At 61.2% G+C, this 25,276-nt stretch overlaps 1 protein-coding gene across 1 annotated transcript in view; it reads right to left on the bottom strand.

The window, feature by feature from the left end:
* Positions 1-25,276, bottom strand: part of ZNF687 (zinc finger protein 687) — a 51,318-nt gene that overhangs the window by 3,936 nt on the left and 22,106 nt on the right. The window contains exons 2-7 of the mRNA XM_075610033.1: positions 7,003-9,284; positions 5,751-5,929; positions 5,171-5,347; positions 4,603-4,765; positions 2,202-2,528; positions 568-680 (exon numbers count right to left, since the gene is read on the bottom strand). Of these exons, the coding sequence (XP_075466148.1) occupies positions 568-680; positions 2,202-2,528; positions 4,603-4,765; positions 5,171-5,347; positions 5,751-5,929; positions 7,003-9,261 (3,218 nt within the window). The 5' untranslated portion in view covers positions 9,262-9,284. The remainder of the gene's footprint in view (positions 1-567; positions 681-2,201; positions 2,529-4,602; positions 4,766-5,170; positions 5,348-5,750; positions 5,930-7,002; positions 9,285-25,276) is intronic.

The following is a 25,276-nucleotide window of genomic DNA, read 5'->3' on the forward strand; positions in this document are numbered from 1 at the left end:
TAGAGAGGGGATGGGGGGGAGGGGAAAGAGAGGGATGGGGGGTGGAAGAGAGAGAGGGATGGGGGGGGGAAAGAGAGAGGGATGAGAGGGGAAGAGAGAGGGATGGGGGGAGGGGAAGAGAGGGATGGGGGAGGGGAAAGAGAGAGGGGATGGGGGAGGGGAAAGAGAGAGGGATGGGGGGAGGGGAAAGAGAGAGGGATGGGGGGAGGGGAAAGAGAGAGGGATGGGGGGGAGGGGAAAGAGAGAGGGATGGGGGGGAGGGGAAAAGAGAGAGGGGAAAGAGGGATGGGGGAGAGGGGAAAGAGAGAGGGGTGGAGGAGAGGGAAAGAGAGAGGGGTGGGAGGGGAAGAGAGAAGGGTGGGAGGGGAAAGAGAGAGGGGTGGGAGGGGAAAGAGAGAGGGGTGGAGGGGAAAGAGAGAGGGGTGGGAGGGGAAAGAGAGTGAAAGAGAGAGGGGTGTGAGGGGAAAGAGAGTGGGATGGGGGGAGGGAGGAGGCAGGGGAAGAGAGGAGGCAGGGGAAGAGAGGGGGGAGGAGAGATGGGCTCAGTGGCGCATGGCCGGCACTCACCGGCACGGGTACACACGTTTAATGCCCTCGTGGTTGACGCGGACGTGCCTGCGCAGGCTGGGGGCGGAGCAGAAAGAGCGCTCGCACAGGCGACAAGGAAACTTCTTCACCGACTGATGGAAGCATAGGAACAAGGTCAGTCTGCGTTATGGAAAAACTGACTGTGCAAAGCGTCATACCTCGCCAAATAAAAAGCCCACCTTCCTCACTGCCCTTACACCCTGCTACCCCTCACTGTCCTGTAAAACCCCTCCCTATACACCCGAAACCCTGCTGCCTCCTCACTGTCCTGTAAAACCCCTCCCTAAACACCCCAACACCCTGCTAACCCTCACTGCCCTGTTATACCCCTCCCTATACACCCCAACATCATGCTGCCTCCTCACTGCCCTGTTATACCCTCCCTATACACCCCAACACCCTGCTAACCCTCACTGCCCTGTTATACCCCTCCCTATACACCCCACACCCTGCTAACCCTCACTGCCCTGTTATACCCCTCCCTATACACCCCAACATCCTGCTGCCTTCTCACTGCCCTGTTATACCCCTCCCTATACACCCCAACATCCTGCTGCCTCCTCACTGCCCTGTTATACCCCTCCCTATACACCCCGACACCCTGCTAACCCTCACTGCCCTGTTATACCCCTCCCTATACATCCCCGACACCCTGCTAACCCTCACTGCCCTGTATACCCTCCCTATACACCCCACACCCTGCTACCCTCACTGCCCTGTTATACCCTCCCTATACACCCCAACATCCTGCTGCCTCCTCACTGCCGTTATACCCCTCCCTATACACCCTGCTGCCTCCTCACTGCCCTGTTATACCCTCCCTATACACCCCAACACCCTGCTGCCTTCTCACTGCCCTGTTATACCCTCCCTATACACCCCAACACCCTGCTGCCTTCTCACTGCCCTGTTATACCCTCCCTATACACCCCAACATCCTGCTGCCTCCTCACTGCCCTGTTATACCCTCCCTATACACCCCAACACCCTGCTGCCCCTCACTGCCCTGTTATACCCTCCCTATACACCCCAACACCCTGCTGCCTCCTCACTGCCCTGTTATACCCTCCCTATACACCCCAACATCCTGCTGCCTCCTCACTGCCGTTATACCCCTCCCTATACACCCTGCTGCCTTCTCCCTGCCCTGTTATACCCTCCCTATACACCCCAACATCCTGCTGCCTTCTCACTGCCCTGTTATACCCCTCCCTATACACCCCAACACCCTGCTGCCTTCTCACTGCCCTGTTATACCCTCCCTATACACCCCAACATCCTGCTGCCTTCTCACTGCCCTGTTATACCCTCCCTATACACCCCAACATCCTGCTGCCTCCTCACTGCCCTGTTATACCCCTCCCTATACACCCGACACCCTGCTGCCTTCTCACTGCCCTGTCTCACTGCCCTGTTATACCCCTCCCTATACACCCCACACCCTGCTGCCTTCTCACTGCCCTGTTATACCCCTCCCTATACACCCCGACACCCTGCTGCCTCCTCACTGCCCTGTTATACCCCTCTCTATACACCCCACAACCCACTGTTGTCACACCCAGTGGTCACCTTGTGCACTCCCACTACCAAGAGTCTCTCCTCCCTGCGCTGACCTTTCCGTGCTCCTTTTTCATGTGGGTCACGTACTCGTCCCTCTCGGGGAACCAGGAGTGGCAGATCCCGCACGTCCAGCAGTTGCTCCTCTGCCGGGGCCCGTCCGCTTTGCGCAGGTCGCGCCCCTTCCCTTTCTTTCGCACCTCAGGGGAGCTGGGGGGGTCTGAAGACGAGGACTCCTCCGGCTCGGGCTCCGCCGCGGGCTCCGGCTCGGGCGGGGGCTCCGGCTGCTTGCTGACGGGGGTCTCCACGGGCTCCTGCTTGGGCGTGAGCAGCTCGGGCGGGGGCGGAGGGGGGTCCTCCTTCACCTGACTGTTATGGGTGGTCTGGGACACAGGACACGGGAAGGGTGGGTGCGAGGCATGTGGGAGCAGCTCAACATGCAACACAATGCATAATGGTACTGAGTATCTTCATACACTCCCATGCCCCTGAAATTAACCTGCTGCACTGTACAATGGTACAGAGTATCTCTAATTATAGGTGAGCTGCCCACTTTGCTGGGTGTTGTGTTATGAAGTTAATATCACCGCAGGAGATGTGGTTATACTCAGAACTGCTCGCTGAATACAGACCCTGACCCAGCGGGACCCGGCGACACCCAGCGGGACCCGCGTCCCGCAGCGACACCCAGCGGGACCCGCGCGGCGACACCCAGCGGGACCCGCGTCCCGCAGCGACACCCAGCGGGACCCGGCGACACCCAGCGGGACTCGCGTCCCGCAGCGACACCCAGCGGTACCCGCGCGGCGACACCCAGCGGGACCCGCGTCCCGCGGCGACACCCAGCGGGACCCGCGTCCCGCAGCGACACCCAGCGGGACCCGCGTCCCGCAGCGACACCCAGCGGGACCCGCGTCCCGCAGCGACACCCAGCGGGACCCGCGTCCCGCAGCGACACCCAGCGGGACCCGCGTCCCGCAGCGACACCCAGCGGGACCCGCGCGGCGACACCCAGCGGGACCCGCGTCCCGCAGCGACACCCAGCGGGACCCGCGTCCCGCAGCGACACCCAGCGGGACCCGCGTCCCGCAGCGACACCCAGCGGGACCCCGCGTCCCGCAGCGACACCCAGCGGGACCCGCGTCCCGCAGCGGGGACCCGCGTCCCGCAGCGACACCCAGCGGGACCCGCGTCCCGCAGCGACACCCAGCGGGACCCGCGTCCCGCAGCGACACCCAGCGGGACCCGCGCGGCGACACCCAGCGGGACCCGCGTCCCGCGGCGACACCCAGCGGGACCCGCGCGGCGACACCCAGTGGGACCCGCGTCGACAGAGACAGCCAGGCCCCGCGCAGCGCGACACCCTCACCCCCGCGCAGCGCCACACCCTCACCCCGCGCAGCGCCACACCCTCACCCCGCGCAGCGCCACACCCTCACCCCGCGCAGCGCCACACCCTCACCCCGCGCAGCGCCACACCCTCACACCCCGCGCAGCGCCACACCCTCACCCCCGCGCAGCGCCACACCCTCACCCCGCGCAGCGCCACACCCTCACCCCGCGCAGGCGCCACACCCTCACCCCCGCGCAGCGCCACACCCTCACCCCGCGCAGCGCCACACCCTCACCCCGCGCAGCGCCACACCCTCACCCCGCGCAGCGCCACACCCTCACCCCCGCGCAGCGCCACACCCTCACCCCGCGCAGCGCCACACCCTCACCCCGCGCAGCGCCACAACCCTCACCCCGCGCAGCGCCACACCCTCACCCCGCGCAGCGCCACACCCTCACCCCGCGCAGCGTCACACCCTCACCCCGCGCAGCGTCACACCCTCACCCCGCGCAGCGTCACACCCTCACCCCGCGCAGCGTGACACCCTCACCCCTCGCAGCGTGACACCCTCACCCCGCGCAGCGTGACACCCTCACCCCGCGCAGCGTGACACCCTCACCCCGCGCAGCGTGACACCCTCACCCCGCGCAGCGTCACACCCTCACCCCGCGGAGCGTCACACCCTCACCCCGCGTAGCGTCACACCCTCACCCCGCGCAGCGTGACACCCTCACCCCGCGCAGCGTCACACCCTCACCCCGCGCAACGTGACACCCTCACCCCGCGAAGCGTGACACCCTCACCCCGCGTAGAGTGACACCCTCACCCCGCGCAGCGTGACACCCTCACCCCGCGAAGCGTGACACCCTCACCCCGCGAAGCGTGACACCCTCACCCCGCGCAGCGTCACATCCTCACCCCGCGCAGCGTCACACCCTCACCCCGCGCAGCGTCACACCCTCACCCCGTGAAGCGTGACACCCTCACACCGCGCAGCGTGACACCCTCACCCCGCGCAGCGTGACACCCTGACCTAGGGGCCCTCATCAGATCCCCGTCACATGACCAGAAGGCACAGAAAGTGATGTCACAAGCATGCCACCCGCCACAAGTTGAGACGATACCTTTAAATGCTCCAGCATGGTGCGCTTCTGAGCAAAGAGCAGCGGGCAGTCTGGGCACTTAAACACACTGACCCTCTGATTCACCAGGTGCTGGTCAAAGTGTGAGCACAGCAGGGGTTTGTGGGTAAAGACCGTGTCACACATTGCGCATTTAAAAATCATCCTGAGGAGAGAGGAAGAAAGTGTGTTACGGATCAGAGCCGCGTGTCGCCGTGTCACCAAATCCTGCCGCTTAGGAAGGGCACACTCAGCAGGCCACGCTGCAGCAGCAGATTCATCCCGCGCTGATGCGGGGTATCGGAGCGGCGTTATCTGCCATTCAAGTCAAACCTGGCCTAAAAAGGTCACATAGGTCACCCGGAGGCAGGACAGAATGACCGGTCCGAAGTGTCACAGTCAGTGCTAGGAACACTGTCCCCTTTCTATGTATCACTATATACTGCTGCACGGGGGGCTTCACAGAACGTGCCCCCCTGTAGTGGCTTACACAGCAAGTAGCACAAGTCTCAGCAGTCTCCGTCTCTCCGGCAGTCAGAACACACGCCCGCTGCGAAGCTCGGTAACTTACTTGGCCTGCTGGTTGCTGAATCCAGGGTGCTGGGTGTAAATGTGGGCGTGTGCGCTGGGGGCAGATTTAAACGCCATGGGGCAGATGGGGCACTTGTGAAAGACCTCGCAGTGGGACGTTTGGATGTGGGACTTGATAGAATTTACCCCTCCGAAAACCACTGCACAACTCGGGCACCTGCAGGGGGCGACATAGTAACATGTTCAGAGGTCGGGGACACGGCTTATCCGTGTCCTACTCGGGGACTCGATTCATTCAGACAAGCAAAAGGTCGGGAACAAAATGGCTCCAGTACACAGATTACAGTATCCATGATCTACTGTGTACATGGCATATACGGTTATTAACCCAGACGCGGCTGCACGCTCATTTTGCTGATTAATATATCACATATATCCGTGATTTGCAGAAATATAGAAACTTTGCATATTAAGTGCATGCATATAAATGTATGTATTCTGCAGAGCTCTTTCCATCAATCGCAAACCTATATCTTTCTGTGCATTAAAAATGACATTACAAAAACACCGCTCAGTATGAACAATATTAACCCTTCGCCACGGCGCACGAGCAGCCCTACCTGTAGCCCACCCTGCGGGAGAAGTGCAGACAGGCCTCCTTCAGGTGGGTTTGGAAGTTCTCCATGCGGAAGTTTCCCCCGCACTCTGGGCAGACATGGGGCGGGCACTGCTTGTGCATCCGCTGGTGCGCCTCGAAACTGCAGCGGTTTGGCATCATCATAGGGCAGACGGTGCACACCTGGAAGAAATCGCAGCGTCCTGAGCTTCTCACACACGCTACACGTCTTCTCCAGGGGGGCACTGCAGGTTTATAGGCAGGGTATGGGGGTGCTGGTACTTTAACCCCACCCAGAAAACAAACACAAAATGTACAATCCCACTTTCTATGATAAGATTGCTTCAGTCTTCCTAAAACACAGTCCGAGTGCTTGGCCGTAATGTTTCTCAGATGAAGCACTTCCTAAATCATGCACGGTACAACTACTTTTTAAAGCCACCGTGACTACTGATTGTGACTTGTATATAACACTGGGAACCAAACAACCCGAGAGAAATACCTGTGTGTGTCCTTCAGCACTTACAGAGGTCAAGCTGTCCAACCTTTAATTTATGTTATACTTCCAGGTATATCTGGTGGAAGGCAAACAGAAACCGTGCCATGTGCTATCCTGTAAAATATATTATACAATATAATATATATATATTTATATTTGCTGCGGGGGGGCCCCATGTTGATTACCTGTGTGGTTTCATAGTACCCCGACTCTTAGCTTGTCAGTGGGCGCCTCACACAGAATCGCTGGACAAAAGAAGCGGCTTCCTATTGGAATGGGCATGTTGTGACGTGGCTGCAGGCGTATAACCTTTTGGCCAAAGGGTTTAACTAAATGACCCTTACTCATGAGCGGTGTTGCACTGAGGTGTTGCACTGAGGTGTTGCACTATATGTTGTGTCACTTTGTATGATGCGCTGGCCTTTCTGTTTTGGTTTCCTTTTGTACGGACGTTACAATACCCAGGATGTAATAACTAAGCTGTTATGTATTCCGGGGGTCCGGCAGACCTACAGATAAAGCCTCCAGTATTGTGAGGCTTCATTCTGGAGGTGAAGCCTTTGGAATGTGACATTTCTGGGCGCACCCCACGGAGCGCAGGGGAGCCCAACGGTTACCATGGCAACCTCAGAAGGTAGAGATGATGAAAATGAGGATTTTTAACGCAGGAAATGCGGAGGGGGAGATACCAACATTATATCATGTAAACTCATTGTCGCTTTAACTAACGATCATGGGAACAGATTCTCGCACGTACCGTGCTGGCAACTGGCGTAGCTCCTCCCGCTTGCTGGAAGTGCGCCGCTAGCCCCGCCTTGTTCTTGCACTGCTCCTTGCACTCTAGGCACCTGAAGGTGGAATAGATGGCTTGCTCCAAGGTCCCGTTCCCTGGCAAGATGGCGGAGTCGCTGGCCCCGTTGGCTGTTGCCACCGCGTCTTGGGCCGGGCCCGGGGTGGCAGCTTTGCCTGGGGTCAGGACGGCCACGGAGACCAGAGGCGTGACGTCCGGCTGTCCGATCATCTGCTCCAGGGCGATGGGCCTCATTACCAGGTGTGAGCACTGCATCACCAGGCCATTGTCCTTGTGCTTGCGGGCGTGCAGAAGCAAGCTGCACTTGTTGAAGAACACAAGGCGCTTGGTGCAGTGATTGCAGGTAACCTCGATTCTCATGCTCCGCCTGTCGTAGTGCCTGGCCAAGCTCTTCTCCAGGGCGAAAGAGTCGCCGCACTCCAAACACCGGAAACCAAACAGCGGGAGGCTCAGGCAGGACTCTGCCGGGGGACTCAGGTTTGGTTTGTAAGTGGGCAGCAGGTTTTTGCTGTTTAGGATTTTGTTGAAAGTCTCCACCAGGCTGGACTGCGTCCGGGAGATAACTGTGCCGGCTACAGCCGGGGATGGCTTCTGGGACTGCACCATCACCACTGTGGCGTTGCGCTGGGGGCTGGCCGTGGTGGTGATGGTGGAACTGGAGACCAGGCTGGTCACGCCGACATGAGCCAGTGAAGAGGTGTTGGGGAGGGGCTGCTGAACCAGGTGAATAATGTTTTTGGTCAGGACCTTGGTGGTCTTGGAAGGCATCACAACTGCCTTCTGCTGGGCCACGCTAGCAGCCATTAGCATCACGCTGCTGGCGTTCTGTATGGTGGAGACGGGTAGCACCGACCCTTTTATCTTGACTCCATTGCCGAGCTGCAGCTTGACCACTTGAGACACTTCTGCCTTTGAGGGACTTGAGACGTCCAACTTTTCTTTTGGGGGTGGCTGGCTCAACGCTTCTTTTGTCTCAGTGGTCTTCTCTGGGGGGGTCTCGCAGACTGGATCGAGGGAAGTCTCCTCTGTAATTTGGTTTGAGGTGACTGTATCGGAATCAGAGGAGACTCTGGTCACAGTTCTTGTAATGCTTCCTGACTGCGTCTTTATGGTCTTGATTCGGACTTTGAGTGGCCTTGACGAGTTGGAAGACGGGGAGCTAACACTCTCTTCCTCATCCATGTCACTTGACAAACTTTTAGGGCTCCAACATGGCTCCTCCTTTACACCTGGCGCCTCCGTCACGGGGCTGATTTTGGCTTCCTGTGGGGCATCCAAGGGCTCCAGAATTGGCTCAGGATTTGGTGGATTCTTGAGGCACGCATCCTCCTTGTGGTTGGGTGGGCTCTTTTTTGGGGCAATGTTGTTGGCGTCAACCTCTGGTTTCTGATCTGGTCCTGGCCAAGAGGGGATCGAAGATTCCCCTGTGGGGTAATGCACGGGGACGGACTTCAGGTGCTCTAGTGGGGTATCATTTGCCGTGTCACCTCGCTGAACGCAGGGACTACCCATAGTCTTGTCATTCGGCTCCTCTTTTATTAAGGAAGCTCCCATGCACAGACCCAGAGGCACGCTATCTGCTGTGGTCTTACCTATGCCAAAAGATTGGGGAGGCCCTCTTGTCAGACTGTGTGAGCTCTCAACTGCAGTATCCACAGAGGTGGGGGGACAGACCATGGGCTCGGGGGACTCAAAAAGTTGCCTCTCCTTTGGCTTGACATCACGTGGCATGTCTATCAGATCTGCTGTGTGACTGTCATTGGGATTGTCCGCGGGACTGAAGTCAGTGAAGAGGTCTATGGCTTTGCCCCCTTTCACTCTGGCTGCCCAGTTCTCCCCTCCGTTGGAAGCTGCGGACTCCATAGACCTCGGGGCAGAGGAGCGGACGATGTCCGGGCTGTTGAACCCGTTTTGGAGCAGCCGGGGCCCTGGGCCTTGTGCGTCCTTGCCGTGACCTTCCAGAGCGTCCAGCTGCTCGGGGCAGACCGTGTTCTTGACGATGACGCTGACGGTGGTGATGTCGGCATGTGGCAGCCCGTGCTCTGAGCTCGCCACATCCCCCGTTGCTGGCTTGATTTGCTCTTCCTCCTCCTCCTCCTCCTCTTCTTCCTCCGGCCCGGAGTGAATGGCCTCATTCGCATCCATGTCGGGAATGTCAAACGCTGCCAACAGATCATCGAAGTCAGGGGTTTTCATATCGCCCATGATGATGAACTATGCAGATAGACCTAGGGAGACAATAATGTTGCATGTGAGTACATGGGGTGCGCTGTTCGGTTTGCAGATACATATACGGAACTCTGTATATAATAAAGATCTATAGTTACGAGTTCATCTATTAAGTGGTGGTTTTTTTTTTTAAACCAAAATATATCGAAGCATTTTCCCATTAATTCTCCTTAAAATCCATCATTTTCTTTTAAAAATCGTAACAGTGTAATTGTACAGGCTGCAAAATCATTCCTTTTAAACAAGCTATAGCCATCTTTTAACGGGTAAAAAGGCAAAATAAATAAAAAGCAAATAACTGGTAAGAGAAAACAGCAAACTTTGTTAAACCGATTCGTCAACAGAAACGCGGGATATTTGCCCAAAATCGCACCGGGACTGTGGCGTTACCATATTTACCTGATATAAACAGCACGTTTAGAAGTAATACTGGGGCGTAATGCTAGAAAGGTATAAAGAATAGCTTACGCTGTACGCTGCCGGCCATTAAGGGATTAATGTAGAAATACAGAACAGTGTCCATCATTAACCCTTTGTGTGGCAGTGACAGGGTTAATGAGGTCAAATATTTTTATTTCTCTCCAAAATAAATGACAAATGTGCTTGGGACACGCTAGGAACACGCTACATGGATTCCTCGTCCACGATTTGCCATTTTCCCACCATTCCAAGGTATGTAAATGCAGTGAGATGTATTCCCCTGGCCAACATCAAAAAGGAACCGGTTCTCATCTCTGAGGCATCCGCAATCCCCTCCTCGCTCCCTCCTGTGCCTGTGCATTTCGCGGCCTGTGACGGGGGCCTCACAGTGCTGGGCACACCCCCTCCTCGCTCCCTCATGTGCCTGTGCATTTCGCAGCCTGGTGACGAGGGCCTCACACAGTGCTGGGCACCCCCCCTCCTCGCTCCCTCCTGTCCCTGTGCATTTCGCGGACTGGTGACGGGAGTCTCACACAGTGCTGTGCACATCCCCCTCCTCGCTCCCTCCTGACCCTGTGCATTTCGCGGCCTGGTGATGGGAGTCTCACACAGTGCTGGGCACACCCCCTCCTCGCTTCCCCGTCCCTGTGCATTTCCCGGCCTGGTTACGGGAGCCTCACACAGTGCTGGGCACATCCCCTCCTCGCTCCCTCCCGTCCCTGTGCATTTCCCGGCCTGGTGACGGGAGCCTCAGTGCTTGGCACATCCCCTCCTCGCTCCCTCCTGTCCCTGTGCATTTCCCGACCTGGTGACGGGAGCCTCACACAGTTCTGGGCACATCCCCTCCTCGCTCCCTCCTGTCCCTGTGCATTTCGAGGCCTGGTAACGGGAGCCTCACACAGTGCTGGGCACACCCCCTCCTCGCTCCTTCCTGTGCCTGTGCATTTCCCGGCCTGGTGACGGGAGCCTCACACAGTGCTGGGCACATCCCCTCCTCGCTCCCTCCTGTCCCTGTGCATTTCGCGGACTGGTGACGGGAGCCTCACACAGTGCTGGGCACATCCCCTCCTCGCTCCCTCCTGTCCCTGTGCATTTCCCGGCCTGGTGACGGGAGCCTCACACAGTGCTGGGCACATCCCCTCCTCGCTCCCTCCTGTCCCTGTGCATTTCCCGGCCTGGTGACGGGAGCCTCACACAGTGCTGGGCACATCCCCTCCTCGCTCCCTCCTGTCCCTGTGCATTTCGCGGACTGGTGACGGGAGCCTCACACAGTGCTGGGCACATCCCCTCCTCGCTCCCTCCTGTCCCTGTGCATTTCGCGGACTGGTGACGGGAGTCTCACAGTGCTGGGCACATCCCCTCCTCGCTCCCTCCTGTCCCTGTGCATTTCGCGGACTGGTGACGGAAGCCTCACACAGTGCTGTGCACATCCCCCTCCTCGCTTCCCCGTCCCTGTGCATTTCCCGGCCTGGTGACGGGAGCCTCACACAGTGCTGGGTACATCCCCTCCTCGCTCCCTCCTGTGCATTTCGCGGCCTGGTGACGGGAGTCTCACACAGTGCTGGGCACATCCCCTCCTCGCTCCCTCCTGTCCCTGTGCATTTCGTGGACTGGTGACGGGAGCCTCACACAGTGCTGGGCACATCCCCTCCTCGCTCCCTCCTGTCCCTGTGCATTTCCCGGCCTGGTGACGGGAGCCTCACACAGTGCTGGGCACATCCCCTCCTCGCTCCCTCCCGTCCCTGTGCATTTCCCGGCCTGGTGACGGGAGCCTCAGTGCTGGGCACATTCCCTCCTCGCTCCCCCGTCCCTGTGCATTTCTCGGCCTCCTGATGGGGGCCTCACAGTGCTGGACACATCCCCTCCTCGCTCCCTCCTGTCCCTGTACATTTCCCGGCCTGGTGACGGGGGCCTCACACAGTGCTGGGCACATCCCCTCCTCGCTCAGTCCTGTCCCTGCGCATTTCGCGGCCTGGTGACGGGGTCCTCACACAGTGCTGGGCACATCCCCTCCTCGCTCCCCCGTCCCTGTGCATTTCCCGGCCTGGTGACGGGAGCCTCACACAGTGCTGGGCACATCCCCTCCTCGCTCCCTCATGTCCCTGTGCATTTCGAGGCCTGGTAACGGGAGCCTCACACAGTGCTGGGCACACCCCCTCCTCGCTCCTTCCTGTCTCTGTGCATTTCCCGGCCTGGTGACGGGAGCCTCACACAGTGCTGGGCACACCCCCTGCTCGCTCCCTGCTGTCCCTGTGCATTTCCCGGCCTGGTGACGGGAGCCTCACACAGTGCTGGGCACATCCCCTCCTCGCTCCCTCCTGTCCCTGTGCATTTCGCGGACTGGTGACGGGAGCCTCACACAGTGCTGGGCACACCCCCTGCTCGCTCCCTGCTGTCCCTGTGCATTTCCCGGCCTGGTGACGGGAGCCTCACACAGTGCTGGGCACATCCCCTCCTCGCTCCCTCCTGTCCCTGTGCATTTCGCGGACTGGTGACGGGAGCCTCACACAGTGCTGGGCACATCCCCTCCTCGCTCCCTCCTGTCCCTGTGCATTTCCCGGCCTGGTGACGGGAGTCTCACACAGTGCTGGGCACACCCCCTCCTCGCTTCCCCGTCCCTGTGCATTTCCCGGCCTGGTGACGGGAGCCTCACACAGTGCTGGGTACATCCCCTCCTCGCTCTCTCCTGTCCCTGTGCATTTCGCAGCCTGGTGACGGGAGCCTCACACAGTGCTGGGCACATCCCCTCCTCGCTCCCACCTGTCCCTGTGCATTTCCCGGCCTGGTGACGGGAGCCTCACACAGTGCTGGGCACATCCCCTCCTCGCTCCCTCCCGTCCCTGTGCATTTCACGGCCTGGTGACGGGAGTCTCACACAGTGCTGGGCACATCCCCTCCTCGCTCCCCCGTCCCTGTGCATTTCCCGGCCTGCTGATGGGGGCCTCACAGTGCTGGGCACATCCCCTCCTCGCTCCCTCCTGTCCCTGTACATTTCCCGGCCTGGTGACGGGGGCCTCACACAGTGCTGGGCACATCCCCTCCTCGCTCCCTCCTATCCCTGTGCATTTCGCGGCCTGGTGACGGGGTCCTCACACAGTGCTGGGCACATCCCCTCCTCGCTCCCCCGTCCCTGTGCATTTCCCGACATGGTGACGGGAGCCTCACACAGTTCTGGGCACATCCCCTCCTCGCTCCCTCCTGTCCCTGTGCATTTCGAGGCCTGGTAACGGGAGCCTCACACAGTGCTGGGCAAATCCCCTCCTCGCTCCTTCCTGTCCCTGTGCATTTCCCGGCCTGGTGACGGGAGCCTCACACAGTGCTGGGCACATCCCCTCCTCGCTCCCTCCTGTGCCTGTGCATTTCCCGGCCTGGTGACGGGAGCCTCACACAGTGCTGGGCACATCCCCTCCTCGCTCCCTCCTGTGCATTTCACGGCCTGGTGACGGGAGTCTCACACAGTGCTGGGCACATCCCCTCCTCGCTCCCTCCTGTCCCTGTGCATTTCGCGGACTGGTGACGGGAGCCTCACACAGTGCTGGGCACATCCCCTCCTCGCTCCCTCCTGTGCATTTCACGGCCTGGTGACGGGAGTCTCACACAGTGCTGGGCACATCCCCTCCTCGCTCCCTCCTGTCCCTGTGCATTTCGCGGACTGGTGACGGGAGCCTCACACAGTGCTGGGCACATCCCCTCCTCGCTCCCTCCTGTGCATTTCACGGCCTGGTGACGGGAGTCTCACACAGTGCTGGGCACATCCCCTCCTCGCTCCCTCCTGTCCCTGTGCATTTCGCGGACTGGTGACGGGAGCCTCACACAGTGCTGGGCACATCCCCTCCTCGCTCCCTCCTGTCCCTGTGCATTTCCCGGCCTGGTGACGGGAGCCTCACACAGTGCTGGGCACATCCCCTCCTCGCTCCCTCCCGTCCCTGTGCATTTCCCGGCCTGGTGACGGGAGCCTCAGTGCTGGGCACATTCCCTCCTCGCTCCCCTGTCCCTGTGCATTTCCCGGCCTGCTGATGGGGGCCTCACAGTGCTGGGCAAACCCCCTCCTCGCTCCTTCCTGTCTCTGTGCATTTCCCGGCCTGGTGACGGGAGCCTCACACAGTGCTGGGCACACCCCCTGCTCGCTCCCTGCTGTCCCTGTGCATTTCGAGGCCTGGTAACGGGAGCCTCACACAGTGCTGGGCACACCCCCTCCTCGCTCCTTCCTGTCTCTGTGCATTTCCCGGCCCGGTGACGGGAGCCTCACACAGTGCTGGGCACATCCCCTCCTCGCTCCCTCCTGTCCCTGTGCATTTTGCAGCCTGGTAACGGGGGCCTCACACAGTGCTGGGCACATCCCCTCCTCGCTCCCTCCTGTGCATTTCCCGGCCTGGTGACGGGAGCCTCACACAGTGCTGGGCACATCCCCTCCTCGCTCCCTTCTGTCCCTGTGCATTTCGCGGCCTGGTGACGGGAGACTCACACAGTGCTGGGCACATCCCCTCCTCGCTCCCCCGTCCCTGTGCATTTCGCGCCCTGGTGACGGGAGCCTCACACAGTGCTGGGCACATCCCCTCCTCGCTCCCTCCTGTCCCTGTGCATTTCGCGGCCTGGTGACGGGAGCCTCACACAGTGCTGGGCACATCCCCTCCTCGCTCCCTCCTGTCCCTGTGCATTTCCCGGCCTGGTGACGGGAGCCTCACAGTGCTGGGCACATCCCCTCCTCGCTCCCTCCCGTCCCTGTGCATTTCCCGGCCTGGTGACGGGAGCCTCACACAGTGCTGGGCACATCCCCTCCTCGCTCCCTCCTGTCCCTGTGCATTTCGAGGCCTGGTAACGGGAGCCTCACACAGTGCTGGGCACATCCCCTCCTCGCTCCCCCGTCCCTGTGCATTTCCCGGCCTGGTGACGGGGGCCTCACACAGTGCTGGGCACATCACCTCCTCGCTCCCTCCTGTCCCTGTGCATTTCGCGGCCTGGTGACGGGGGTCTCACACAGTGCTGGGCACACCCCCTCCTCGCTCCCTCCTGTCCCTGTGCATTTCGCGGCCTGGTGACGGGAGCCTCACACAGTGCTGGGCACATCCCCCCTCGCTCCCCCGTCCCTGTGCATTTTGCAGCCTGGTGACGAGGGCCTCAGTGCTGGGCATATCCCTTCCTCGCTCCCCCATCCATGTGCGTTTTCCAGCCTGGTGACGGGGGCCTCAGTGCTGGGCACATCCCCTCCTCGCTCCCCCATCCCTGTGCATTTCGCGGCCTGGTGACGGGAGCCTCACACAGTGCTGAGCATATCCCCTCCTCGCTCCCCCGTCCCTGTGCATTTCCCGGCCTGGTGACGGGAGCCTCACACAGTGCTGGGCACACACCCTCCTGTCCCTGTGCATTTCGCGGCCTGGTAAAGGGGGCCTCACACAGTGCTGGGCACACCCCCTCCTCGCTCCCCCGTCCCTGTGCATTTCGCGGCCTGGTAACGAGAGCCTCACACAGTGCTGGGCACAACCCCTCCTCCATCCCTCCTGTCCCTGTGCATTTCGCGGCCTGGTGACGGGGGCCTCACACAGTGCTGGGCACACCTCCTCCTCGCTCCCTCCTGTCCCTGTGCATTTCCCGACCTGGTGACGGGAGCCTCACACAGTGCTGGGCACATCCCGTCCTCGCTCCCCCGTCCCTGTGCATTTCCCGGCCTGGTGACGGAGCCTCACACAGTGCTGGGCACATCCCCTCCTCGCTCCCTCCTGTCCCTGTGCATTTCGCAGCCTGGTGACGGGGGCCTCACAGTGCTGGGCACACCCCCTCCTCGCTCCCTCCTGTCCCTGTGCATTTCGCGGCCTGGTGATGGGAGCCTCACAGTGCTGGGCACATCCCCTCCTCGCTCCCTCCCGTCCCTGTGCATTTCGCAGCCTGCTGACAGGGGCCTCACACAGTGCTGGGCACATCCCCTCCATACTCCCTCCCGTCCCTGTGCATTTCCCGGCCTGGTGACGGGAGCCTCACACAGTGCTGGGCACACCCCCTCCTCGCTCCCTCCTGTCCCTGTGCATTTTCCGGCCTGGTGACGGGAGCCTCAGTGCTGGGCACATCCCCTCCTCGCTCCCCCGTCCCTGTGCATTTCCCGGCCTGGTGACGGAGCCTCACACAGTGCTGGGCACATCCCCTACTCGCTCCCTCCCGTCCCTGTGCATTTCGCAGCCTGGTGACAGGGGCCTCACACAGTGCTGGGCACACCCCCTCCTCGCTCCCTCCTGTCCCTGTGCATTTCGCGGCCTGGTGACGGGAGCCTCACACAGTGCTGGGCACACCTCCTCCTCGCTCCCCCGTCCCTGTGCATTTTGCGGCCTGGTAACGGGGGCCTCACACAGTGCTGGGCACACCTCCTCCTTGCTCCCCCGTCCCTGTGCATTTTGCGGCCTGGTAACGGGAGCCTCACACAGTGATGGGCACACCCCCTCCTCGCTCCCCCGTCACTGTGCATTTTGCGGCCTGGTAACGGGGGCCTCACACAGTGCTGGGCACTACCCCTCTTCCCTCCCCCGTCCCTGTGCATTTCCCGGCCTGGTGACGGGGGCCTCACAGTCCTGGGCACACCCCCTCCTCGCTCCCTAGGCCTCGAGCCTCCTGCTCATGGAGAAACGTTGATGTCATTCCTAGCTGGTGCGGAGCAGAACGCTGCATTCTCCCTCCATCTACAACCTCTGCCTTGTTCTAACCGTCTCCCTGCTCTGTTCTCTCCGGCACATCTGTCATCCCGGGATGGATTTCCTCCCATCTGCGCTGCCGGCAGCGAGAGAAGGGGCTGGGAGCCACGGATTCCTGGCTGGGTGTGGCTCTGTGTGTAAATGTCAAGGAGCTCTTACAATGCGAGGCACAGACAGGAGAATCGTGGCACAGACAGGAGAATCGTGGCACAGACAGGAGAATCGTGGCACAGACAGGAGAATCGTGGCACAGACAGGAGAATCGTGGCACAGACAGGAGAATCGTGGCACAGACAGGAGAATCGTGGCACAGACAGGAGAATCGTGGCACAGACAGGAGAATCGTGGCACAGACAGGAGAATCGTGGCACAGACAGGAGAATCGTGGCACAGACAGGAGAATCGTGGCACAGACAGGAAAATCGTGGCACAGACAGGAGAATCGTGGCACTCTGCGGCTCATGTGTACAGGCCGGGGGCCGGCCCCAGCCACGCTCAGGGACCCACCCTCAGCCACGCTCAGTGGTCGGACCGCAGGGGACAGGTCCTCAGCCACGCTCAGTGGTCGGATCACAGGGGACAGGCCCTCAGCCACGCTCAGGGACCCGCCCTCAGCCACGCTCAGTGGTCAGACAGCAGGGGACAGGCCCTCAGCCACGCTCAGTGTTCGGACCACAGGGGACAGGCCCTCAGCCACACTCAGGGATCCGCCCTCAGCCACACTCAGGGATCCGCCCTCAGCCACACTCAGGGGTCGGACCGCAGAGGACAGGCCCTCAGCCACGCTCAGGGATCCGACCCTCAGCCACGCTCAGGGGTCTGACCGCAGGGGACAGGCCCTCAGCCACGCTCAGGGATCCGACCCTCAGCCACGCTCAGGGACCCACCCTCAGCCACGCTCAGTGGTCGGACCGCAGGGGACAGGTCCTCAGCCACGCTCAGTGGTCGGATCACAGGGGACAGGCCCTCAGCCACGCTCAGGGACCCGCCCTCAGCCACGCTCAGTGGTCAGACAGCAGGGGACAGGCCCTCAGCCACGCTCAGTGTTCGGACCGCAGGGGACAGGCCCTCAGCCACGCTCAGGGGTCGGACCGCAGGGGACAGGCCCTCAGCCACGCTCAGGGGTCGGACCGCAGGGGACAGGCCCTCAGCCACGCTCAGGGACCCGCCCTCAGCCACGCTCAGGGGTCGGACCGCAGGGGACAAGCCCTCAGCCACGCTCAGGGACCCGCCCTCAGCCACGCTCAGGGGTCGGACCGCAGGGGACAGGCCCTCAGCCACGCTCAGGGACCCGCCCTCAGCCACGCTCAGGGACCCGCCCTCAGCCACGCTCAGGGGTCGGACCGCAGGGGACAGGCCCTCAGCCACGCTCAGGGATCCGCCCTCAGCCACGCTCAGGGGTTGGACCGCAGGGGACAGGCCCTCAGCCACGCTCAGGGACAGGCCCTCAGCCACGCTCAGGGGTCGGACCGCAGGGGACAGGCCCTCAGCCACGCTCAGGGACCCGCCCTCAGCCACGCTCAGGGGTCGGACCGCAGGGGACAAGCCCTCAGCCACGCTCAGGGACCCGCCCTCAGCCACACTCAGGGGTCGGACCGCAGAGGACAGGCCCTCAGCCACGCTCAGGGATCCGACCCTCAGCCACGCTCAGGGGTCTGACCGCAGGGGACAGGCCCTCAGCCACGCTCAGGGATCCGACCCTCAGCCACGCTCAGGGACCCACCCTCAGCCACGCTCAGTGGTCGGACCGCAGGGGACAGGTCCTCAGCCACGCTCAGTGTTCGGACCGCAGGGGACAGGCCCTCAGCCACGCTCAGGGGTCGGACCGCAGGGGACAGGCCCTCAGCCACGCTCAGGGACCCGCCCTCAGCCATGCTCAGTGGTCAGACAGCAGGGGACAGGCCCTCAGCCACGCTCAGTGTTCGGACCGCAGGGGACAGGCCCTCAGCCACGCTCAGGGGTCGGACCGCAGGGGACAGGCCCTCAGCCATGCTCAGGGGTCGGACCGCAGGGGACAGGCCCTCAGCCACGCTCAGGGACCCGCCCTCAGCCACGCTCAGGGACCCGCCCTCAGCCATGCTCAGGGGTCAGACAGCAGGGGACAGGCCCTCAGCCACGCTCAGTGTTCGGACCGCAGGGGACAGGCCCTCAGCCACGCTCAGTGTTCGGACCGCAGGGGACAGGCCCTCAGCCACGCTCAGGGGTCGGACCGCAGGGGACAGGCCCTCAGCCACGCTCAGTGTTCGGACCACAGGGGACAGGCCCTCAGCCACACTCAGGGATCCGCCCTCAGCCACACTCAGGGATCCGCCCTCAGCCACACTCAGGGGTCGGACCGCAGAGGACAGGCCCTCAGCCACGCTCAGGGATCCGACCCTCAGCCACGCTCAGGGATCCGACCCTCAGCCACGCTCAGGGGTCTGACCGCAGGGGACAGGCCCTCAGCCACGCTCAGGGATCCGACCCTCAGCCACGCTCAGGGACCCACCCTCAGCCACGCTCAGTGGTCGGACCGCAGGGGACAGGTCCTCAGCCACGCTCAGTGGTCGGATCACAGGGGACAGGCCCTCAGCCACGCTCAGGGACCCGCCCTCAGCCACGCTCAGTGGTCAGACAGCAGGGGACAGGCCCTCAGCCACGCTCAGTGTTCGGACCGCAGGGGACAGGCCCTCAGCCACGCTCAGGGGTCGGACCGCAGGGGACAGGCCCTCAGCCACGCTCAGGGACCCGCCCTCAGCCACGCTCAGGGGTCGGACCGCAGGGGACAGGCCCTCAGCCACGCTCAGGGACCCGCCCTCAGCCACGCTCAGGGGTCGGACCGCAGGGGACAAGCCCTCAGCCACGCTCAGGGACCCGCCCTCAGCCACGCTCAGGGGTCGGACCGCAGGGGACAGGCCCTCAGCCACGCTCAGGGACCCGCCCTCAGCCACGCTCAGGGGTCGGACCGCAGGGGACAAGCCCTCAGCCACGCTCAGGGACCCGCCCTCAGCCACGCTCAGGGGTCGGACCGCAGGGGACAAGCCCTCAGCCACGCTCAGGGACCCGCCCTCAGCCACGCTCAGGGGTCGGACCGCAGGGGACAGGCCCTCAGCCACGCTCAGGGACCCGCCCTCAGCCACGCTCAGGGGTCGGACCGCAGGGGACAGGCCCTCAGCCACGCTCAGGGACCCGCCCTCAGCCACGCTCAGGGGTCGGACCGCAGGGGACAGGCCCTCAGCCACGCTCAGGGACCCGCCCTCAGCCACGCTCAGGGGTCGGACCGCAGGGGACAAGCCCTCAGCCACGCTCAGGGACCCGCCCTCAGCCACGCTCAGGGGTCGGACCGCAGGGGACAGGCCCTCAGCCACGCTCAGGGACCCGCCCTCAGCCACGCTCAGGGGTCGGACCGCAGGGGACAAGCCCTCAGCCACGCTCAGGGACCCGCCCTCAGCCACGCTCAGGGGTCGGACCGCAGGGGACAGGCCCTCAGCCACGCTCAGGGACCCGCCCTCAGCCACGCTCAGGGACCCGCCCTCAGCCACGCTCAGGGGTCGGACCGCAGGGGACAGGCCCTCAGCCACGCTCAGGGACCCGCCCTCAGCCACGCTCAGGGGTCGGACCGCAGGGGACAGGCCCTCAGCCACGCTCAGGGATCCGCCCTCAGCCACGCTCAGGGGTCGGACCGCAGGGGACAGGCCCTCAGCCACGCTCAGGGACCCGCCCTCAGCCATGCTCAGGGGTCGGACTGCAGGGGACAGGCCCTCAGCCACGCTCAGGGGCCCGCCCTCAGCCACGCTCAGGGGTCGGACCGCAGGGGACAGGCCCTCAGCCACGCTCAGGGGCATGACAGATTTTTAACCCTCTCTCCAGAAGGCAAGGTGTTGACCCGTACCGTGCCAGAACCTGCAACTTTATACTGGGGCTACAATAAAATGAAAGCCACGTGAGCATACAACTCCCAAAGTGTCTCAGAACCCCGTACAATAGCAATGGAGCGTTATAAGGGCAAAGTCGCAACGCAGAAAGTTCAGTCGTAGTCACCATCTTCCATAAATATGTCTCCATACTAGAAACAAAATAACAGTAATAATAACAATAACAGTAATATTATAATTACTGTTATTATTATTATCAGTAATAACAATAATAATAATAGTAATAATAATAAAAACAACAGTAATAATAATAATAAAAATAACAGTAATAATAAAAATAACAGTAATAATAAAAATAAAAATAACAGTAATAATAAAAATAACAGTAATAATAATAATAAAAATAACAGTAATAATAATAATAAAAACAACAGTAATAATAAAAACAAAAAATAACAGTAATAATAATAATAATAATAATAACAGTAATAATATAGCAGCAGGAAAAATCTGCAAGAGACCTTAGTCCAGGGCGGAACGGGCGTTTGTTCCGCCGTCGGGACACGTCGCCGCAGGGCAGCTCGCCGCGAGCCCGAACAGACAAGCCAAGTTTGTCGCGCCCGACCACCCGCTCCGACAAGTCTGATCAGTGAATGTTTAAATGTCCGCAGGGCAGAGCGGGGAGACCATTACACATCCTGGCTTGTCAGAGCAGGGAGACCCGTGCGGGACATTTAAAGATGGCGTGTCGGAGCGGCCGGTCCAGGCAGGGTAGCGGTCCCACGCGGGACATTTACATTTGCACTGATCAGACCTGGCTTCTCAGAGTAGGTGGTCGGGGGCAGGAGCACGCGCGGCGAAATGTCCCGGTGACGGAATGGCAACTACAGTGTGAAGGGGGGGAGGAGCGAGAGAGGGGGCAGGGGAAAAGAGAGGGGGGAAAGCGCGAGAGAGAGGGGGGGAAAGCGAGAGAGCGAGGGTGGGGGAAGCGAGAGGGAGAGGAGTGGGGGGTAAGTGGAAGAGGGGGTAGTGAAAGGGGGGGCAAGGGAAGAGAGAGAGAGGGGGAGAGAGAGAGAGAGAGAGAGAGAGAGAGAGAGAGAGAGAGGGAGAGGGGGAGGAAGAGGGAGAGGGGGAGGAAGAGGGAGAGGGGGAGGAAGAGGGAGGGGGGGAAGCGAGATGGGGGGGGAAGCGAAATGGGGGGGGAAGCGAGAGGGGGGGAAGCAAGAGGGGGGGAAGCGAGAGAGGTGGGGGAGGGGGGAAGCGAGAGAGGTGGGGCGGGGGGAAGCGAGAGAGGTGGGGGAGGGAGGAAGCGAGAGAGGTGGGGGAGGGAGGAAGCGAGAGAGGTGGGGGAGGGGGGAAGCGAGAGAGGTGGGGGAGGGGGGAAGCGAGAGAGGTGGGGGAGGGGGGAAGCGAGAGAGGTGGGGGAGGGGGGAAGCGAGAGAGGTGGGGGAGGGGGGAAGCGAGAGAGGTGGGGGAGGGGGGAAGCGAGAGAGGTGGGGGAGGGGGGAAGCGAGAGAGGTGGGGGAGGGGGGAAGCGAGAGAGGTGGGGAAAGAGGGGAAGCGAGAGAGGTGGGGAAGGAGGGGAAGCGAGAGGGGGGAAGCAAGAGGGGGGAGAGGGGGGAAGCAAGAGGGGGGAGAGGGGGGAAGCAAGAGGGGGGAGAGGGGGGAAGCAAGAGGGGGGAAGCAAGAGGGGGGAGAGGGGGGAAGCAAGAGGGGGGAGAGGGGGGAAGCAAGAGGGGGGAGGGGGGGGAAGCAAGAGGGGGGAGGGGGGGGAAGCAAGAGGGGGGAGGGGGGGGAAGCAAGAGGGGGGAGGGGGGGGAAGCAAGAGGGGGGAGGGGGGGGAAGCAAGAGGGGGGAGGGGGGGGAAGCAAGAGGGGGGAGGGGGGGGAAGCAAGAGGGGGGAGGGGGGGGAAGCAAGAGGGGGGAGGGGGGGGAAGCAAGAGGGGGGAGGGGGGGGAAGCAAGAGGGGGGAGGGGGGGGAAGCAAGAGGGGGGAGGGGGGGGGAAGCAAGAGGGGGGAGGGGGGGGAAGCAAGAGGGGGGAGGGGGGGGAAGCAAGAGGGGGGAGGGGGGGAAGCAAGAGGGGGGAGGGGGGGGAAGCAAGAGGGGGGAGGGGGGGGAAGCAAGAGGGGGGAGGGGGGGGAAGCAAGAGGGGGGAGGGGGGGAAGCAAGAGGGGGGAGGGGGGGAAGCAAGAGGGGGGAGGGGGGGTAAGCAAGAGGGGGAGGGGGGTAAGCAAGAGGGGGGAGGGGGGTAAGCAAGAGGGGGGAGGGGGGTAAGCAAGAGGGGGGAGGGGGGGTAAGCAAGAGGGGGGAGGGGGGGTAAGCAAGAGGGGGGAGGGGGGGTAAGCAAGAGGGGGGAGGGGGGGTAAGCAAGAGGGGGGAGGGGGGGTAAGCAAGAGGGGGGAGGGGGGGTAAGCAAGAGGGGGGAGGGGGGGTAAGCAAGAGGGGGGAGGGGGGGAAGCAAGAGGGGGGAGGGGGGGAAGCAAGAGGGGGGAGGGGGGAAGCAAGAGGGGGGAGGGGGGAAGCAAGAGGGGGAGGGGGGAGAAGCAAGAGGGGGGAGGGGGGCAAGCAAGAGGGGGGAGGGGGGGCAAGCAAGAGGGGGGAGGGGGGGCAAGCAAGAGGGGGGAGAGGGGGGGCAAGCAAGAGGGGGGAGAGGGGGGGCAAGCAAGAGGGGGGAGGGGCGGAGCAAGGGAATGAAAACACGGCAAGATCACAGGGCGAGATATCGGGGGAACACACAAAATACAGTGAAATGACAGGGCGAGAGATCAAGGGGGGCAACATACAGCGAAATCACAGGGCGAGAGATCGGGGAGGGGGGCAACATACAGCGAGATCACAGGGCGAGAGATCGGGAGCGGGGGGCAACATACAGCGGGATCACAGGGCGAGAGATCGGGGGGGGAAAATACAGCGAGATCACAGGGCGAGAGATCGGGGGGGCAAATACAGCGAGATCACAGGGCGAGAGATCGGGGGGGCAACATACAGCGAGATCACAGGGCGAGAGATCGGGGGGGCAACATACAGCGAGATCACAGTGCGAGAGATCGGGGGGGCAACATACAGCGAGATCACAGGGCGAGAGATCAAGGGGGCAAATACAACGAGATCACAGGGCGAGAGATCGTTCGGGGGGGCAAATACAGCGAGATCCTTGGCCGAGAGATCGGGGGGGCAAATACAGCGAGATCACAGGGCAAGAGATCATGGGGCAAATACAGCGAGATCACAGAGCGAGAGATCGGGGGGGGCAACATACATCGAGATCACAGGGCGAGAGATCGGGAGGGGGGCAACGTACAGCGAGATCATAGGGCGAGAGATCGGGGGGGGCAACGTAGGGCGAGAGATCGGGAAGGGGGGCAACGTAGGGCGAAAGATCGGGGGGGGCAACGTACAGCGAGATCACAGGGCGAGAGATCGGGGGGGGCAACGTACAGCGAGATCACAGGGCGAGAGATCGGGGGGGGGGCAACGTACAGCGAGATCACAGGGCGAGAGATCAGGTGGGGCAACGTACAATGAGATCACAGATCAGGGGGGGATACAACGTAAATCTTTGTAAGGAAATGGAAGCAGAGGGGGAACCTGTAAGTCTTTGCTGTCCGGCCTCAGCGTCACATTACGAGGGGTTAATAGACAGGATTGCTGCAGTGCACAGGTCTCCGGATCCTAGGCCTGCAATGCACAGATGCACAGATCTCCAGATCCCAGGCCTGCAGTGCACAGATCTCCAGATCCCAGGCCTGCTGTACACAGATCTCCAGATCCCAGGCCGGCAGTGCACAGATCTGCAGATCCCAAGCCGGCAGTGCACAGATCTCCAAATCCCAGGCCTGCAGTCCCAGGAACTGCTCACGTTTCACATGCAAAGGAGGCTCGGGCCTGGGTAGCAAGCATCATGTGACGTGTGACATCACGGGGTCAGGGCTGCGGCTCCTGCACTGCATTCTGGGAAGAGAAGTCTTAACTCCGTAGCTGCTGGAGGATCCTGTGCCCTCAGTCTCCTGTGTATCTCTGGGGTATTGGGCTCACCCTGTACAGTAACCTTTTCACTACATTGCATCTTGTGATAAATAAACGTGTTTTTCTTTCCCCCAGGAACACTGAAATAATAATTATTCCATACAGCGTTTTCCTCCCCGTGGGACTCAAAGAGCATCACAATAACCGTTCAGCGCGCGGTACGCAGCACGTAGGAATGTTACAGGCACTGTCCCTGCCCCGCAGAGCTTACAATCTATGTTGCACAGGGAGATAAAGTGAGTCGATCCCAAGGAGGGGTCACCAGGAATATCTCTAAGCTCCCCCGATTCTAACGCAGTGTCACTTAAATCAAATATATTAGCTACTAACGTTTATCTTTTCCCACAAATTATAGCGTCTTAATTACTTTGCAAATGAAGAATAGAGTGATGTACCTGGGGCTGAGGACTGACAAACAGTCTTATTAGCAAAAAACGACAATACATAAAGACTGCAAAACCAAAGCGTTTGTTTACTACAAAGACGCTCAAAGTTTCAATAACTATTTCAGAATATACTAATCCAATTTTAAGCACCTTAAAAAGATCCATTTAACCCATTAAGCACGTCGCTGTCCTGCTAGGAATGAGTCACACGGATGAATAGAAGAAGTGGATATACTTTAATTCCGTGTCCCCGGACTGAAGCAAAACGTTCCTTTGTCACCCGATAAATACAAGTCAAACAATTACTTTAAAGGGGTACACTGATAAATTATCATCGTTTATAACATACCAACATATTCCACAGTGCTATGCGATAATAAAACCGTAACATTCACAGGACCTGCGCCCAGGAGCTTACAATCTAACAGGGACGGGCAACTCCAGTCCTCAAGACCCCCCCCCCCCCCCCCCCAACTGGTCAGGTTTTCAGGATATCCCAGCTTCAGCACAAGTGGCTTAATCAGTGGCTCAGTCGAAGACTTGACCCTCTGATTAAGCCAGCTGTGCTGAAGCAGGGATATCCTGAAAACCTGACCTGTTGGTGGCCCTTGAGGACTGGAGTTACTC

Source organism: Ascaphus truei, chromosome 7, assembly GCF_040206685.1.
Source record: "Ascaphus truei isolate aAscTru1 chromosome 7, aAscTru1.hap1, whole genome shotgun sequence".
Classification (NCBI taxonomy): domain Eukaryota; kingdom Metazoa; phylum Chordata; class Amphibia; order Anura; family Ascaphidae; genus Ascaphus; species Ascaphus truei.